The sequence below is a fragment of the Lepisosteus platostomus genome, chromosome 4, assembly GCF_059453375.1.
Source record: "Lepisosteus platostomus isolate fLepPlt1 chromosome 4, fLepPlt1.hap1, whole genome shotgun sequence".
NCBI classification, from domain to species: domain Eukaryota; kingdom Metazoa; phylum Chordata; class Actinopteri; order Semionotiformes; family Lepisosteidae; genus Lepisosteus; species Lepisosteus platostomus.
Window position 1 is genome coordinate 65,515,342 of NC_142614.1, and position 18,558 is coordinate 65,533,899.

The 18,558-nt window shown below is 37.8% G+C and overlaps 1 protein-coding gene across 3 annotated transcripts in view; it reads left to right on the forward strand.

Moving 5' to 3' along the window:
- The window catches only part of tek (TEK tyrosine kinase, endothelial), a 32,208-nt gene that overhangs the window by 4,205 nt on the left and 9,445 nt on the right, over positions 1–18,558 (forward strand). The window contains exons 2-13 of one of the 3 annotated variants that reach the window (XM_088630309.1): positions 7,099–7,401; positions 8,111–8,221; positions 8,889–8,999; positions 9,739–9,891; positions 10,617–10,748; positions 11,266–11,403; positions 12,331–12,456; positions 13,327–13,475; positions 15,032–15,176; positions 15,695–15,856; positions 16,931–17,065; positions 17,737–18,006. In XM_088630309.1, coding sequence (XP_088486435.1) covers positions 7,099–7,401; positions 8,111–8,221; positions 8,889–8,999; positions 9,739–9,891; positions 10,617–10,748; positions 11,266–11,403; positions 12,331–12,456; positions 13,327–13,475; positions 15,032–15,176; positions 15,695–15,856; positions 16,931–17,065; positions 17,737–18,006 — 1,935 coding nt within the window. Of the gene's footprint in view, positions 1–7,098; positions 7,402–8,110; positions 8,222–8,888; positions 9,000–9,738; positions 9,892–10,616; positions 10,749–11,265; positions 11,404–12,330; positions 12,457–13,326; positions 13,476–15,031; positions 15,177–15,694; positions 15,857–16,930; positions 17,066–17,718; positions 18,007–18,558 lie in introns of all 3 variants that reach the window. The other 2 variants (XM_088630308.1, XM_088630310.1) reach the window with 2 other exon arrangements.

Genomic DNA, 18,558 nt, shown 5'->3' on the forward strand with positions numbered 1-18,558 from the left:
AAATGCTTAATACAGTATGTGAATAAAATGAATTATTTGTAAAAATGAATGGGAAGCTCAAAGAGTCATGGGAGCTAGCCTTCAACAAGCTACGACAGGCTACCCTGCCATGTTTTCAAAACCTGACATCCTTTAAATAGTAAGAAATATATATATAGTATATATATAATTATAGAATAAATAAGTTAAATGTATTGCATTCTTAAAGAGACACGATCTTCTGTAGTAAATGCAGTATTTTAATTGATTTGCACGCATGGTTGCCTTTGTAATTGGTCTTTTTTCATGATGCTAATGAGGAAAGCAGCAGAGTTAATGTCTAAGTCTATAGAAGTGTTTTCTCTGTCAAGGTATAGGGAAATCTTTTATAGATGGTGCTTCACCATAATAACAATAATCAATAATCTTAGACAATAATCCTTAGTGGCCAATGTAATAAAGGAGGAGAATAAAAATGGAAAACCTCAGACTGGGCAGGTCAACCTCCTGATTTAAATCCAATTGAACATGCTGAAGAAAACACTGAAGGCAGAACAAGAATACCTAATAACTCTAAGTGGCTGCAGCAAACCATCTAAAATGATTACCCAGTCTGGTGAGCTCAATGAGTATGTAACCAAGTATTGACATAATAATAATAATAATAATAATAATAATAATAATAATAATAATAATAATAATAATAATAATAATAATTCCTTACACTTACTGTATACTGTATAGCACTTTTCTGGTCACACCACTCAAAGAGCTTTACAGATAATGGGGACTCCCCTCTACCACCACCAGTGTGGTGGCCCCACCTGGATGATCCAGCCCCACCTGGATGATGTGACGGCAGCCAACGCACCAGTACACTCACCACACACCAGCTATCAGTGTGGAGGAGAACAGAGTGATGAAGCCAATTCATAGATGGGTATTATTAGGCAGCCATGATTGGTAAAGGCCAATGGGAAACACCCCTACTCTGTTCAAGAAACACCCTGGGATTTTTAATGACCACAGAGAGTCAGGACCTCGGTTTTACGTCTCATCCGAAGGACAGCGCCTTTTTACAGTATAGTGTCCCCGTCACTATACAGGGGCATTAGGACCCACATGGACTGCAGGGTGAGCGCCCCCTGCTGGCCCCACTAACACCTCTTCCAGCAGCATCCTTAGTTCTTCCCTGGAGGTCTCCCTTCCAGGTACTGACCAGGCTCACACTAGCTGAGCTTCAGTGGGTTGCCAGTTGTGAAATGGCTCCTGGCCAAAACCTAAGTGGAAGTCCCCCAATAGTTACGGTCACTTTAAAGTCACTGGGCTGAAACCAAAATATGTTTCTGTTCTAACATCATCAATTCATATTAATCTCGTGATCACAAACGCAAATTGCTTGGGTGTAAAGCCAGAATCGTAGTTGTGACTTTGCTGTCTCAATACATTTGGAGGGCATTGTACAAGTACAGTATACTGGTCTTTGTTATGCAGAACCTTTAGAGGGCTCTTGTATCTGTGAACAGGATATAGCTTTTAAGTGTTTAATTGATGTTTCATCACATATTCTTTTAAAAGAGTTGCGCTTTGCTTATATTTCCGGGGCAGGGTAGTTAGTTGGATTTTTTGCATGCTGTTTAAGTGGATTTTATTTGTCATGACAGATTCTGGTGCCGATAAGCTCAGCAGAAGACGAAAATCCTGTGTTCTCTAAAAGCACAACTCATTCTAGAAAACTCAAAAATGATTCCATAAACTCAATAAAATAAAAACATGGTTTAAAAACTACAAAAATAAAATATTTACCAGGAGATCAAGAGAAGTGATAGACTTCCTTTAAACTAACAATAAGATATGGCACTCGAGAATCACTTAAGAGTAGCACTGCACTGTACTGTACACAAACTGTAGAGCAGATCATGGTTTTCCTGTATGAAATGCAAGAAGAGGATTCAATTATTTTTTACAAAGTATGATGCCTAATGAAAATATCAAAATATTAATCATTCATAATTATATGGCAGTACTGTCTCAATAACAGTATTTTTGGAAACAACCTTATGTACTGTAGTGTGAGGACATCCTACAGAAAGCTCATAATACTATAAAATTACGGTTAGAAAGGACACTAATGAAGAAAGTGTTCAGTGACTGAATCACCAAACATACTGTATGAACTAAAGATAATTCTGTAGAAAAAAGCGAATACATTTCTATTACAAAAAACATTGAATTACCAGTCTGAGCAATCTCTGTATCTTTCGCGTTAGAAGGCACATGATGTAAACTAATTTAATTCTGTTTAGAACAGTGCATTGAGTTTTTGACACAGAAGTTGGGTATCTCGTTGTTATTTTTGTGCTCAGTTTCAAAAGTCACAGTTACTTCCTTCTTGGCGCCTAATTTAACATGTTTAGAAAACAAGTAACGACATATTGACCCCCTGTTTGAGAAACACAATGGAAACACTCAAGTGATTTAGCACTTACACTCTCAGATAAGAGACATTTTCATCATTAATCTTGACGACTTTGTTAGTGCTCTTTGGAATGGTCTGGTTTCCAAGAAACGCTGAAGCAAACAGTGTTTAACATGCATACAAATTACTGCAAAATAATATTAATGTTATACAGCCTAGTTAGTTCATGACAAATGTCATTTTTAACATTGCTGGTGTCTTAACACTATTTAAAAAATTAGTATTTCAATCGAAAATAGGAAATACCATTGAATATCAAGATTAGCTGTGGCAGTAAGTCAGTTCTTGCAAGGGTGTGTCGTCTTTGTAAAACAATATATCTCAAGTAATGTAATCTTTGGTTCTTGCTGTGCAATAGCACTGAAATATACCACCTGTTTTAGTTTAAAATAAAGGGAAAATTTGCCAAAAATAGTGATTAATTAAGATTTTTATTAAATCTTTAAATAATGTGATACACCAAAAAAATATTATTAATTTTAAAGTCAAAGACCCATTCCATGGTTCAGATATCTGCCAAAATCTCTAGGCTTTTTCTTGGACTGTAGCCAGCATTGGGAGTAACTACGTAGTTACATGGACATGTAAAACAAGCTTGGATTTTTCAATAACGTTATTAACGCAATCATTGTCAAATTGTGGCATTTTCATTACTTTTATTTGAAATTGCAGCAATAAAGTACGAATCACCAATTCAAGTAAAATCATATCAAATGTTAACATGTTGGCATATATTAATATGCTTGTTATATACCACAACACACGGACAATACTATAGATCTATTAATAAATTATCTAAATAAGGATGTGTAAAGAAATGTGTAATAGTTTTTAATTGTATTTGACATATTTTATTTTTATGCCTCCACTTTATTTCTAACATACTGCTAATACTGCTACCAACAACATCAACAACATCAACAACAACAACAACAACAACAACAACAACAACAATAATAATAACAACAATAATAATAACAATAATAATAATAATAATAATAATAATTTGATGCAATCAATATTTGTTTTATACACAGCCACACATTTAATGCAAAACAAAAATAAGAATGTTCATAAAGTTAATACGAAAGCAAGCTGGGAAATTCAAGATTACACGAGTATTCAAACCCTCTACTGTGGCAAACCTCAATTAATGTACGGGCACAAATTTCTTAATGTTTTCTTAGTTGTGTTTTCTATGTTTGTGTGCAATAATAGTGGTTTAATTAATTTCAGCATAAATACACCTGTCTCTGTAAGGTCTCTGAGTTAGGTATTTGTTTTACTGACAAGAATAATTCATCTAAGGAATCATCAGACCAAGGAGCTTTCAAAATTTCAAAACCCAGGGATTAAGTTGTACTGTATAAAGGTTCAGTCCAGAAGATCAAACATTATGATGGTCCTTAATATCTCTCTCAGTATGTTGAAGACATATCAAAGGTGTTGAAGGCACCCAGACACTACTTAGAGGAAACTAGTTAGAGATGCTCCATGAGGCAAACAGCGATATTGAAAGGGTTACAGAGTTCAGTGACTGAGATGGGCCAAAACGACCATTGATTAATATTCTGGTCACTCAACTAAAGGGGTTTGTGTGGAACTAAAAAAACATTTTAGATCCAGCTTGGGGTTTGCAATAAACCACCTAAGAGACATGTGGCGAAAGGTTTGTTAGTCAAACAAGACAAAACTGAATCCTTTCGTCTACATGCAAAGTGTTACATCACACATAGTGCATGACTCTTTCAACAGCAACCCTAGAGTCATGCATGGCGATGACATGCTGTAAGTTCTGATTCTCATCAGCAGGGATTGGAAAGCTTGTCAAGACTGTTAGGAACATAGATGCTTCAAAATACTGGCAAATTGTAGGGCTTCACACCTAAAACTCTTGTCTTTAAGAAAGTCAGTGGCCTGGCTTGTAACTTTGTATTTTACTGAGAATCTGTGGAAATACTTAAGAACTGCAGTCAATAAGCAATTCTCAAGCAATGTCTCAAGCAAACAGGCCAAGAAGAATGGTCTGAATACTCATGCATTAAACATATTTCATTTTTTTCTGTTAGATTTAACTGACATTGACCATAACCATGATCTTACCCTTCCATTTGAGCATTTAGGTTTGGAAGAAAATTCTGTAACCTATTACAGTTCTGTTCTAAACTAGTAATAGTAGTTGATTACTTATTGAAATCATTTCTCAAAAATGTCCATAGCGCACCACTGTGCATAAACACTTCAGAGTATTTGTAATGTACTAATGAACCTTAATCTAAAATATTTTGTTTCATATTTAAAACAGTGTTTACCTATTATTGACTGGAATCAATGGTGTATTTGTAGTTGCCTTGCTTCAGAAATGGAGTTTAATATTTGGAGTTTAACCTAAGATTTTTAAGCGGAGAAAGGGAAAAAAATAGGAATCATGTTGTGAATATGTTCAGAATTTCAACAGTAATGTATTTCAGTGGCTGATCTTTCAGTATGTTACCAACGATGTGTCTTAACCCCACCAGAAGAGTCCTAAACTATAATGGACTTGGTGATACATTCCTAAGTAATACATTTAAAGTCATGCTTAATGTCTCCCTTAATACCAATGCTTGCATGCAAGTGTGTTTTACAAGTGGGAAACATATGGAAACGATCAATAACGAACTCAGATGAGGTCACTGTTTTGCAATGGGGAGCGCTGACCTGCATGGTTAAACCTTCAGAGACTAACGTGCCATACATCATCATGATCAGTCTGACAAGTGCACACATCTAAAAACCCACACTGGAAAAGCAAAAAGGCACGTATGGATTGTGTTTTACTTAGCATCTCAGATTATCGACTCTGTGCATAAAACATTTCAGACTCTCGTCTCTCTTCACTTTTCTTCTCCAGTTTGTGAGTGGAGTGACTGGAACTCCACCACCCCAGTAAGTCCAGAAAGAGAAGAATTAATTGAAATGAAATCTAATAAGATTTAATAGATGAAGATTTGTGAATTTATTATTTTTATTTTTTCTGTGAATTTATTCTTTTGAACAGACACTTTATCTTTGATATAAAGAGGTAGTGCCTATGATCTACATTAGCTGTTTTTATGCATTGCTTTTTGTATACTTCAATTTTCTTTGTGTGCGTCTATAGGTAGTAGACACAAAATGGAAAACACTGATCTAAAGTTACCTAATAAGGTGTTGTGCCACCATGTGTAACCAATATGGCCCGTATGTCCTCAGCAACTCAGCAGGGTGGATGGAGGTGGAGAAATCTGTCTCAGTCAATGCAGGATATCCCATAAATGCTCAGTTCTTCAATCATATCTGGTGACCAAACATCAGTGTTATGCTTGTGAAACCATTGGTGACCAGGCAGTGCTCTGTGGATGGGAGTATTTTCATTCTAGAAGACAACGCCCCAGGACAAAGAGAAGCACTGCAACATGGGGTGAAGGTGATCACTCAGTACAGTTAAGTAGCGATTAGCACTGACCTTTCCTTCTAAGGGAATCATTTAACTCAAACCATGCCAGAAAAATGAGGACGACAACATCATGGAACATGTTGGAACCAAGCGTTCATCGTGATTCTATTTGTCAAGAACGTGGTGAAGGATGATTCATCTGATGCCAGATGACTCAAACCATCTAACTCAAACCATGCCAGAAAAATGAGGACGACAACATCATGGAACATGTTGGAACCAAGCGTTCATCGTGATTCTATTTGTCAAGAACATGGTGAAGGATGACTCATCTGATGACTTTAGGTTCTGTGCTTCTTGCACTACTGAACTTGCAAACATGTAATGATACAACTCAAATATAATAATCAAATATAACTTAGTTTTTTCCAGGTTAAAATTTGCAGTCAGTTGTTTCGCAGTTGTTTGCCGTTTTTTTCTCGCTGTTTGATTTAATGCACAAACATCACAATTTGCACTATGAGCTTCTGCCACGGTTGCCCTTTGTAGATGACGTCTTTCCATGCTGACATCAACATAGGCTAAGTTGCTCATGAAACGTTAACCAGTTGAGTTATCTTGGTTACTGATTTTCTTTCCAAACATACCCAAGAAATCATCCTTCCTGTGTTTTTCAGAAATTAAAATTATTTTTTAGACACATTTAGATTTTGGTGAAATCAAAATGAATTAAAGATTCCAAATATTTCTGGGGAAGAGAGGAGGTTCACCTGTGGCTCATGACGTAGAATAAAAGAAATGTACGCATTGCAGACTTCTAGGCCCCAGTTGCCATCATTTAAGTAGGGTCAAGCTCAGAATCAAATAACCCAGCTAATAATGCTAAAGCACTGGCTCATTTACCTGAACCTAGTGTTAATGTAATTGGAGAATTTTAACATTTGTGCTTTATTGTGAAGCTATAGGACCTGCTGAAGATGTTCAAGGTCAATTGAAGCCCAAAGCATAATTATATGTAGAGACACACTGGCTTTAAGGCTTTGTCATTCTCAATTGTGACCTAGAATTGTGAAATTATGACAGAAGAAATAATACAACAGACAGCTAGATTACCTTGCACGTGTTGAAATGTGACTCCATCTAGCACGGATGTCTTCAGAACCGACTTCTACCATCTAGATCCTCTCCTTCATAATCCAACCATGTTTTTTTACTATGGCAGGGACAGCACTGGCGGCCGTGGACTTCACGTTAATAAACCCGAACCCCCTTGGGACCAACTCGGATTCCTCACTGGTCTGTGTCAACAGTGAGTGGAGCGACAGCCAGCTTCCCAGCTTCGGGAGAGACTTAACTTCACAAGACCAGCAGGTGGTCTTACAAGGCTCGCGAGACACCAGATATCAATTGGCCACAAAAATTACCTGGGAAACACAGACAAACAAGACTTTTGGGGCCTTTTACTGTGGGGAAAAAAACAAAGACTCTTTATATAATGCGCACACAATCAAGATGTTAAACGAAGGTAAATAGTTTTTATTTTTCGTATGATATGTTAATAATGTTATTGGCACTTGTGGCTCAAGCAGTTCTTTCTTTGCATTTTGTAACAGTACCAGTATTTTGTTTAGTTATGTACATCACTATGTACAGAAGGAATCAGTACTGACTTTTAAGTGTTATGTAGAACCTTAAATAATTGGGAATGTTTCCTTAAACAGAAAAGAGGTGGGAGAACTCAGCAGGCTAGCTCTTAATGTAGTTCCTCAGGTGAGGCTGCGCAGAGACCTGTGAATTTTGATGAATGACAAATAATAGTGTTTCTGTAGCAGTAACAGCATACTGTCTTTACTCCACTCTGAAGTATCATAATACCCTACAGCTGGAAGTTCAATGTAGGTTCAGACATGAAGTCATTATTGGTTGTATTAGTTTATTTTAGACAGAAGTTTCCCCCTGTCAGAACACAATAACACAGAAGATGAATGGGAAATAGAACTTCAGTAAGATATGGTTTCCTGCAAGAAGTGTTTGTCTGCAAACTTCCTCTTGAGGTTTCACTTCAGGTTCTAGTGCCTTTACAAGCTCTCCTGCATGATGAAAATGACAGTGCTTTGTTAGTCACGCTACAGTATACGACAATTTAATGAGGACCGCGTAGAATGATTTTAATACAAGATGGTTGGTAGAATTATTTTGTACTTTCTGTTACATATTTAAATTTTGTTTTCCAGCCCCCTTCTTTCCACGGTCTTTAACCATCACAGCCAATAAGGGTGACGACGTCGATATTTCTTTCATTCGCAGAAAAGTTGTTGAAGAAGACGCTGTCATCTATAAAAATGGTAAATTGTAATTCAGTTAAATTCAAAGTCCTTTATTCATCCCCAGGGGGGCAATTTAAGACCCAACACACCACATTGAACATGTGAAAACTAACAACACGGAAAGAAAAAATAAAATATTTTACACTCCCAAGCCTACAGGTCATCACACATGAGCAGCGCCCCAGAAGACTATACACTTCCTGTTAATCTACAGTACCTAATGGCAGGTTATGCTTTAAAACCAAGGGCTGTGTGCAGAAAAGAGTCTGAATAAGCAGGCAGATAGATAACTGGCAGGAAGCAGCACTGGTGATTAAGGGCCTGGATGGAGCAAAATAACTGCGGACACAGGACTCACCAGGAGCAGGTTTGGGGTAATAACAAAAGGATGGCACTGTAACAGCATAATATCTCCACCATGTATAAGGTAGCATTAATACCAATGAGGAAAAAATGAAGTTTTACTTCAACAGGGAAGATCAATACCCTTTAAATATAGAGCATAGAAGACAAGAAGGTTCTAGTGCCTTTACAAGCTCTCCTGCATGATGAAAATGACAGTGCTTTGTTAGGCACGCTACACTATGTGACAATTTAATGAGGACCGCGTAGAATGTTTTTAATACAGGACGGTTGGTAGAATTATTTTGTACTTTCTGTTACATATTCAAATTTTGTTTTCCAGCCCCCTTCTTTCCACGGTCTTTAACCATCACAGCCAGTAAGGGTGACGACGTCGATATTTCTTTCATTCGCAGAAAAGTTGTTGAAGAAGACGCTGTCATCCATAAAAATGGTAAATTGTAATTCAGTTCAGTTCAATTCAAAGTACTTTATTCATCCCCAGGGGGGCAATTTAAGACCCAACACACCACATTGAACATGTGAAAACTAACAACACGGAAAGAAAAAATAAAATATTTTACACTCCCAAGCCTACAGGTCATCACACATGAGCAGCGCCCCAGAAGACTATACACTTCCTGTTAATCTACAGAACCTAATGGCAGGTTATGCTTTAAAACAAGGGCTGTGTGCAGAAAAGAGCCTGAATAAGCAAACAGATAGATAACTGGCAGCAAGCAGCACTGGTGATTAAGGGCCTGGATGGAGCAAAATAACTGCAGACACAGGAGTCACCAGGAGCAGGATTGGGGTAATAACGAAATGATGGCATTGTAACAGCATAATATCTCCACCATGTACAAGGTAGCATTAATACCAATGAGGAAAAAATGAAGTTTTACTTCAACAGGGAAGACCAATACCCTTTAAATATAGAGCATAGAAAACAAGAAGGTATAGTGCCTTTTTCACAGAATTCACCTAAAGGAAAGAGTTAATGCATAATCAAAATATTAAGCAAGGGTTATCAAACAACCCTTACTGTTATTCTTGGAAAGTACAAGCTTTAACTTTTGTCTGAGCATCAGTAAACCATGGAAGGGGATTTTTAATCAAGGTAGAGCTCTGGAGACATGGAACACTTCAATGAGCTTTCTGATTCACTTTATCTATTTTCTTGTGCTTCTCAGTCACCTTCATTCACTCGATCCCGAAAAATGAAGTGCAGGGAACACTCAACCATACCCTCAACCTTGTGGAGCCAAAGGACTCTGGGTTCTACAGCGTAAACTTCATTGCAGGCCTCCTTTCTACCTCTGCAATCACCAGGCTGATAGTAAGAAGTTAGTGCTACTGAACTTTTCTCTTTGAGTCATGTACAGCACACGTCCTTTTTAATCCATAGTTTATATCATTTGCATTCTTTAGTTACTTTGCAGGTTGCTCGGTGCATCTCTAATTTCAGTTTTCATATGTCAGTGTCTTTTGTGGCCACTGCTTCCCTTTCCAGGAAAAAGCATTCTGTACAGAACAGACAACAAATTAATTATTTAGCTGTAGAAATACTGGGTGAAGATGTTTTCAATTTAACTCTGTGCTGTATTTCTACGGCGTCCATAAGAAATCCCTGCCACTAAGCTGTTTTTGTTATATTTGCAGTACTTGCAAGACAGCAACATACTGTACTGTAAGGCAATTAAACATGCATGAAGTAGGAAACAGGACTCTGAAGAGATTAAATCATTGAAAACAAAGACAATTTAAATTGTTTCAGAAAAAAAAAGAATGTTCTCAGCAGACAGCAAATATTTTACTGTGTATAACAGTAGTATCCCAAGTACGTAGAATTAAAAACTGATCTTTAACGTCTGTGTGTTTTTTTTTACTGTACAATATATAGAAAAAAAGGGTTCCTATCTAGAGTTTGTCTGAATGCCATTATTGTAGGTTTCCGTCTTATTCTTGCATAAGAATCACCAGTTGAAATGTGCTGCTAACAGTAATGCATTTCTCAGATGAACAATCCCAAAGTAGAAACTAACGCTACGTTTTTGTGATTCGATCCAAGAATGTGAAGCTCAGAAATGGGGGCCAGACTGTCAGCATGCCTGTCCAAAATGTCAGAACAGAGGCGTGTGTCATGACGCGACAGGGGAATGTATCTGTCCTCCCGGCTTCATGGGCAAGACTTGTGAAATAGGTAAAAGGCTTTTTACTTTTCAATCATGATGCATATAACTCTTTTAAATGTGCGATGCATGTATTTCGTAGATGGCTTAACTGCTGTAAAGATTTGTGTTTGAGGCCAGGATCTTAATGGGGTTTCAGTTCAAGTTAGTGGACGGAGTCAAGTTGAGAATTCCGTGCAATGTATTGATTGAGATTTAGTATTCTGACAAGAAGTAGAATTAGTATTTTGCTGTGAGCTTGGAATTAATTGTGAATAGGGTGTAGCCTTACATTGTAGTCACAGTATCTCAAGAGCAAAGTTTAGACTTTTCTTGTTTGTTGATGTAGAAATAGGATGATAAGCAAACAAGATGATTGCAATTGTCTATTTATTTGGTTGCTGGTATGATACAAGGATGGGGATAGACATGAAAAATGGTTTTGGACTGAGATTTGTCTTCTAGTGACCAGGAAGTTTCACTGGCTCCTTATGTAGTGGGAGAAAGAAACTGTAGAGCTGTATTAATATTTAATCTATTTGTCTACAGGTTGTGGTGCAGGTCGATTTGGAAGAACTTGCAAAGAAATGTGCAAAGATGGTAGTTGTAAGTCCCTGGTCTTCTGCCTTAGAGATCCTTACGGCTGCTCTTGTGCCACAGGATGGAGAGGACTGACCTGCAATGAGGGTGAGGAACTTGACCTGTGAAAATACAGTACATAGGTTCTCATAATATGCAGTTTCTAAAAAAACAGCTGTTACTAGCAAAAAAAAAGGTAAAGGTTTATTAAATGCTGAAAGGAAGAGAGACACAACGGTTCAGAGCAAAAACGTTGTCTCTTTTTTTTTTTTAGCATGGAATAAACCTTTACCTGTTGATTTGCAGCCTTTGCATGCTGCCACAGGTACTTGAGCTTCTTCAACCATTAAAAAGTGTTAATGGTTAATGTTAAACAAAGCATTAACAGTAATGCTATAATGATATAACAGTGAGTTCCCTACAAAATGTGTAAGCAGAGCATAGATTTCACATGCAAATTCATTCTACTTTGCAGTCTGCTGCTGTGACAGTTCTGAATTTTCTTTCATTTAGTTCCAGATTTTTTTTTATTCAACTGGGTGGCTTATGCTCACAACAAAAGCTCATTAAAAATCAGGAATTTATTGATAATATAGAATACTATATATCATTTGTCCATCTATAATTTGAAAGTGATTTATTGTATAAATATAATTTGATGCAGTTTGTCAGACAAATGTCAGCTAGATAGGTTGTACATCAACTGTATTCGTCGTAGATTCTGCTACCCTGATGCAGGCAAAGGCCAAACTTCACTGGCAGAGCCCTCAACTACTTGGTTTTGTTTGGGATGAAATCTAGCTTCATCCTAAGCTTAATGATCCATGGGCCTTAATGTGAGTATGGTACATGTTAGCACATACTGTACACAAATGGGAAATACAAATTGGACTGTCTTCTCAGCACACCTAGGAGAGAAGGGTAATTTTCAGGCTGGAAAAATCAAGTTTGTACTGGTGCCTGTGGTGGGAGGTGTTTGCAGAGTCGGCAATTCCTTGTTTTATTGATGCGTCTTTGTGTCTTTCATTGCTGCAGCCTGTCCTGAAGGCTATTATGGTGCTGATTGCCAAATGAAATGTGAGTGTGGTAGCCAAGGAAGCTGTGACCGTTTCCGGGGCTGTGTCTGCAAGGATAGACATGGGACTCACTGCGAGAGAGAAGGTAAGAGCAGATAATTCTGTACTATGAGGTTCTGTAGAGCAGGAACACTGCATTATAAGATACTACAGAGACACAGGCCTATCTATCATATCTGCTCCTACAGCCAAGCTATGTATTATGTACAGTATCTTAATAGAACTACCCTGGTAGATATCAGTAAATATTCAGAGGCAGCACTCCAGCAGCAGTACAGTACATACCGTACAATACAAAGTCCATAGAAACAACCCATGGAAATGCGGGTTGTCCCTTCGACTAATCACATTAACCAAGAAAGGTTTTCATTTGATTAGAAAACTATTCATCTGATTTGCATCGCTTTTCATCTTTATTTACAAGGTTTCATACAACTCCTTCTGTATTCGAGCTTTCATACAGTCGTCTACTTTTACTTATTGCTTTCATCTCTATTTGGTCATGATTACTAACTGTTCCCATTTCTGTTAGACCTTCCCATAGGTGATTGTGATGAGGGGAAGAGCATTATCCCCTACTTTATCTTCAGCCCTCTTTATCTTTACACATCCAGCCCTCTATGTGGGGTACTTTACAAATTGCAAACACAAGATGTCAACAAGAACCTACAAAGATATACAGTATGGACAAAAATAATCTGACATTAAATTGCATAGAAAAAGCCAATGTTAAGATCAGTGTTATATTTTTGTGTGCAGATGCTGGGAAGATAATGAAAAGAATGTTTGATTTATTCAGTGAAAAGTCTTTTTACTCCTTATGTTCCTGTTTTTCATAGGAGAGCAATATGTACAGTAGCTCTAAATTAGCCTTCTTCCTTCCACAGAATTACAAATCTGAAAATTCGGTGGGAGGGATTTTTACTGTGGGTCATTTCTATTACATGATCTCTAGACGCAGTTCCAGAGGTGATCAGCAGTCTGAGCGACACAGAGCTGAATGCTGGGATATCCTCTTGGGGTACTTCCTGTGCTGCGACTGGTTACCCTCCTCCATTGCATGGGGACATTGTACTGCAGAAACCTTGCAAAACAATAGTGAAGGTAGGTTTCCTGTCATCATAGTGGCCAAGAATTAACTTAAGCCAATAGATAAGGAAATAAAATCTTCTGCATTGCAGTTCTGGCCTTTGTTTTAAAAGTACATAAAGGGTTGGTCCCATACAGGTGGTTGTAATAGTAGTAAGCATACAATTTTATATACGAGTGTTTTGAAAGAAACCCACAGTAGAAACCACAACCAAAGCATAAGATAACTGGAAACAAGCTCATAATACCGACATAGTTAAACCAACTCATCACATTACTCATTACAACCATGACTCATTTCAACCTTTCATGAAAAAAACTGTCTTTAAGCAAACATTGAAATAATCATTAGTCTTTAATGGCTTGGGGCATTATGTTCAGAGATGGGGGTGCACACTGGAAATGTGTGGAGGCTATTGCAGTATTTGGCAGTGCAAGATGCTCAAAGATTAAAAACTGGACTTTACTTGTATAATAAATCCTTAATATAATATGGACCTATATCATTCAGTACAAGATACATGAAAAGGAGCAACTTTCAAGTTCGTTTTGAGTTTTACTGGCCATCAGAGCAGTTTACAGAGAACAGGAGTTATGTACTTCTAGAAAGTACACACCTTAAGAAGGCTCCACGGCCGAAACGTTGTGTTTTCTTTCTTCTTTTTTTCAGCATGGAATAAACCTATTACTTGTTCCTAATTAGGAGAATATACAAGTACTGTATATTAAAGTAAAAAATAGGAAGTTAATTATTTGCATAGGCTGGGCAAAGTAGAGATTGGTAAGTAATCCACAGCAGTGAAAACTGCAGTTTAACAAAGGGTTTCAAGGAATATGGGGTTCAGAACTAACACAAACAGGTTGTCTAAATGTTATGAAAGTATTTTTTAGGTATTTTAGATACCAGTTAGAACCAGTTAGATAGTTGAATACCTTAGCAGTAATGAGATGCTAGCAGCACATAATTATTTTAGATGTTCTTTATTGACTATGTTCCATACGTTGCTCTGAGGATATTTGACATGATGGTGTGCACGAGATTTGGCTGTTGCTCAATCCTTGTTATTAAATTAAGTTTCTTTTGAGGTTACACGTCATTGACATGCCAAGAAACAGTTAATAAAAAATTCTATGCATAGTGGTCCAAATGAATAATAGTATAATTGGTTCTAGCAGTCATTTATTGAGTTCTTAATGCAACATACAGACAGTATGTAATGTAATATACATACTGTAGTATATATGTTTATTTATAGCAATGCAGGGCTTGTGCCTGACTTGAGTTCTGATGAATATGACTTTAACAAACTATAATCCAAAACATGAATGCTCTATGTTAACAGAGGGAACTTCTACAAAACTGCTAGCAAACAGGTGGACAAAGTAACACAGTCCATCCTTTTATTTCAAGTCCAGACTCTCACCAATGGGCACCCCTATTTATCCTTACTATACTGTATGTACTGTGTCTTGATTGGCAGGAATCAGAAGTCATGTCAGCCACAATGGACACTGTTCAATGTGAACTAAGATAATACAAGTCTTTGTTTGATATTTCTTTTTGTTTCCAGCCCAAAGATACTGAAACCTTGAGCAACCAGTCCACTGCCCACTTCTGGGTGGAAAAAATAACATTGCGTGATTCTGGAAAGTGGATGTGTCAAGTTAAAACAGCAGCTGGACAGAAAGTAAAATATTTTAAGGTCAATGTCAAAGGTAAGGGAATGTAAAAAGGACCTCAAGCCTTCATTTTGGATTAAAAGAGATGGATCCTGTATAACCCAAAAGCCTCCTAACCCTCCAAGTACTGTACATAATCAGTGGAAAAAGATCATTTCCCCAATACCGGCACAATTGTTTCCTGTCTCTCACTGTGGTCCATCTTAAGGTTTTCAGTGTTAGTTCAATAATTAAATGAATCTGAATGAGAAAGCCTTTTCAAATTCACTTAGGATCTATAAGCTATTTTGTGAGCATGTCCTTATCTTTTTAATGTAAGCATTTAATCTAAAAGAGTGCTACACACTGAACTGTGAGATAACTGGGCCGGCTTACATTTCTGAGTATAATTCAAAGTCACCTAAGAAATTTAAACAGAAGGGAATACCTGGTCAAATGATTTTCATTAAAGATGCTCACCAGTCCTGTGTGGAAGTATATTAGTTTACTGTGTAAGGTTGTTCATGTTTGTTAATGTTATGCACATTTTTTTAACATTTCACCTTCTTTCATAGACTCGCCAACACCCCAGTTCCCTCCCTTTTTAAACAACAGTGGACCATATCACCTGGTGCTTTCAGTTAACAAGGACCAGTATATTGGTGACGGACCTATAACATCTGTGAAGCTCCTGTACAAGCAGGCTAATACATCATCATCATGGGAGTCTGTCGAAGGTACATTTAAGGGTGACTGTGCACTATCCCAGCTGTGTAAAAGGGAAACATTACTTGATTAATCTTTTACTTTGCCTCAGTTTTTCATTGACTTGCTCCTCAGACATAATCAGAAAATTCTAAAATAAGTGTTAGCTACTGTTTGGTTATCATTTTTTCTATTTCATGATTTCGTAAAATCATATTTGTTATATTTGCAGCACTCTCTTATGGTAAAAAATAACAAACATAAAATTTCACATAAATTAGACAGTCAGCAGACATGCCACCCTAAGACCCTAAGTTTGAAAAGTTTGATAAATCTGATGAGAGCATCCTAACAGTTGTTTCCTAGTAAGAGTAGTTAAAATAGAAATTATGCTGAGATATCCTTTCTGCTGGAACTGTTGATGATCCAGAGGTGCCCAAGGGAAACAGGAAGTGACATTTCTTTTCTTTCAAAGACCAATATCCTGCCATTAGACCGAGCCATTATTAAAAACGCTACACAACTACAAGTGATCAGGTAAAAGATAAAAGGTTTTCACTGGCCCGTGTTATAAACACAGGTTATCTTCCTCGACATCTTGCTTTACTCACACTGCCCATTGTAGCAAACGCACGACGAAAGACTGAGGGGTGAGGTCTAGTCGCTGTGTGGGAACAAGTAACGGTTTATTCCAAGCTGAAAAGAGAAGAAAGGAAACAACGTTTTGGCTGTGGAGCCTTCTTTGGGTGCCTTCTTCCTAAAGAAGGCTCCACAGCCAAAATGTTGTTTTCTGCATGGAATAAACCTTTACTTGTACCTTTGCAACCTACGGATGCTGACGCAGCTACCTACTAGTCGCTGTGTGTCCAGCCCTCTGGTGATTTACTGTGTAAGACATACAGTACAGTACATAGCTGGACTGTCCCAGATGTTCATGCCACACATTCAGCTGCATTTTAGCTTAAGCTGTAAGTCCTTTAACTAGCTGAGTGTGTCAGACTAGGACTAGTTAAGAACAGTGCATGATAAAGCTTTTCTCTCTTGTTTTCCTTGAGTGTTCTCACAAGAAACAGATGCTTATAGTCCATCATTACCATTTTTCGCAGTGACTGGGCCGCTGGTGAACCTGGACAACCTGACCCCAGTGACGAAGTACAACATGTGTGTTCGGTTGAGTCGTCCTGGGGAGGGAGGAATGGGCTTCCCGGGCCCCATGGCCACCTACTCCACTCTCCAGCTGGGTAACGCACTGACCATACCATCTCCACAAGCTCAAAAACTGCACAGTTTCTCTGCGGGAGGGAAAAAAAAGGAACTGACAATCAAATGCAACTTAATGCCAAAATGTTATTAGTGAAAGAGGAAATACTGATGAAGATAGCAGATGTGTACATTAATAATGTCAACAAGCTTTATCCTTCAGGGGAAAAACATCAGGATCATTTTCGCACTGTGAAATTAAAGATTCAAGAGCCCGGGTCTATCGAACGAGCACCACCCGTGTGTAAAAGAGACTTGAGAAGTAGCTTTAAAAAAATTATATGATAATATGGTGGCTGGAAAATGTAAGCGAATGCTAAAGAGTCAAAAAGCTTCATAATGTATCCTCACGTGAAAAATTGACAGAATGATGTTTTCCAGAGTAATACATGTCTTGCCTTTGTTCGAAATATTAGTAAATGGTCTTTAAACACTGTTGTGTATAAAAAAGGGGAAACTTGTTTTAACCTTTTCACTAAATTTTAAGGGTGGCCGACAATGAAAAAAAATAATCTATCAAAACTTCAATGTAATTAATTACAAACTAAATTGAGGAATGAGAGCGTCTTGATATTTTTACCGGTCCTTCATTTTACTAGCTCTCCTGATTGAGATTTCTGTTCCGTGTGACCAGAGCTCCTTCCACCATCAGGAGTTAAACTGGTGCCGGTCAGTCAGACATCTCTGACCCTCTCCTGGGACGCCACCACCTGGTTGCCGAAAGAGGAGCATGTCTACCAGGTGGAATGCATCCCCAAATCCGAGCCTGAGCGTGTCCTGCTGATGAATGTGCCAGGGAACTCTTCCAGCCTTGAGATGAAGAAACTGGAGCCCAAGCAGCATTACCAGTGTAAAGTGCGTCTTAAGTGCAGCTCAGTGGGTCAGTGGAGCCACACAGTGTCGGCATGGACTCTGAGCAATGGTAAGTCTTTGCTGTCTCTAGATGTGTGGAGGGGGATTGAGAACATGCACTCTTCAACCTTGTTGCCTCTGTGGTATGGTGCACTGTAATTCTTTTGGACTTAATAATTAAATGGAGATCACAGAAAACTCTTAGATGTTCTGTTCCCTGGTCCTTTTGCAAATATTCCTTCTTCTTAATGTTTCTGTGTTAGATTTTTCTTTTATATGAAAATATACTGTACTTCTGAGTTTGTTTTACTCCAACACATCTTTTATATTCTTGTAATAAGAATACCACCCTGACTTTAAGTCACATGTTAATTAAACCCCCTTTTGATGAGCCTTACATTAATCAGTGATGGCCCCACCTGGTGGTACAATGGCGGGAGATTTAAATGTATCATGTACAGTGTATGAGGAGCAATCTTGACTGGTGACTTTTCAGTATTGGACAGTTCAGGCTTTCTTCCTAGTTGTAAACATAATACAAGGGCCGTTTTGTTGAGAGTTTCAAAGAGGGATCTCTAGCATACCGAAATAATGGTAGCATCTGTATAGTTGTAAATGTGAA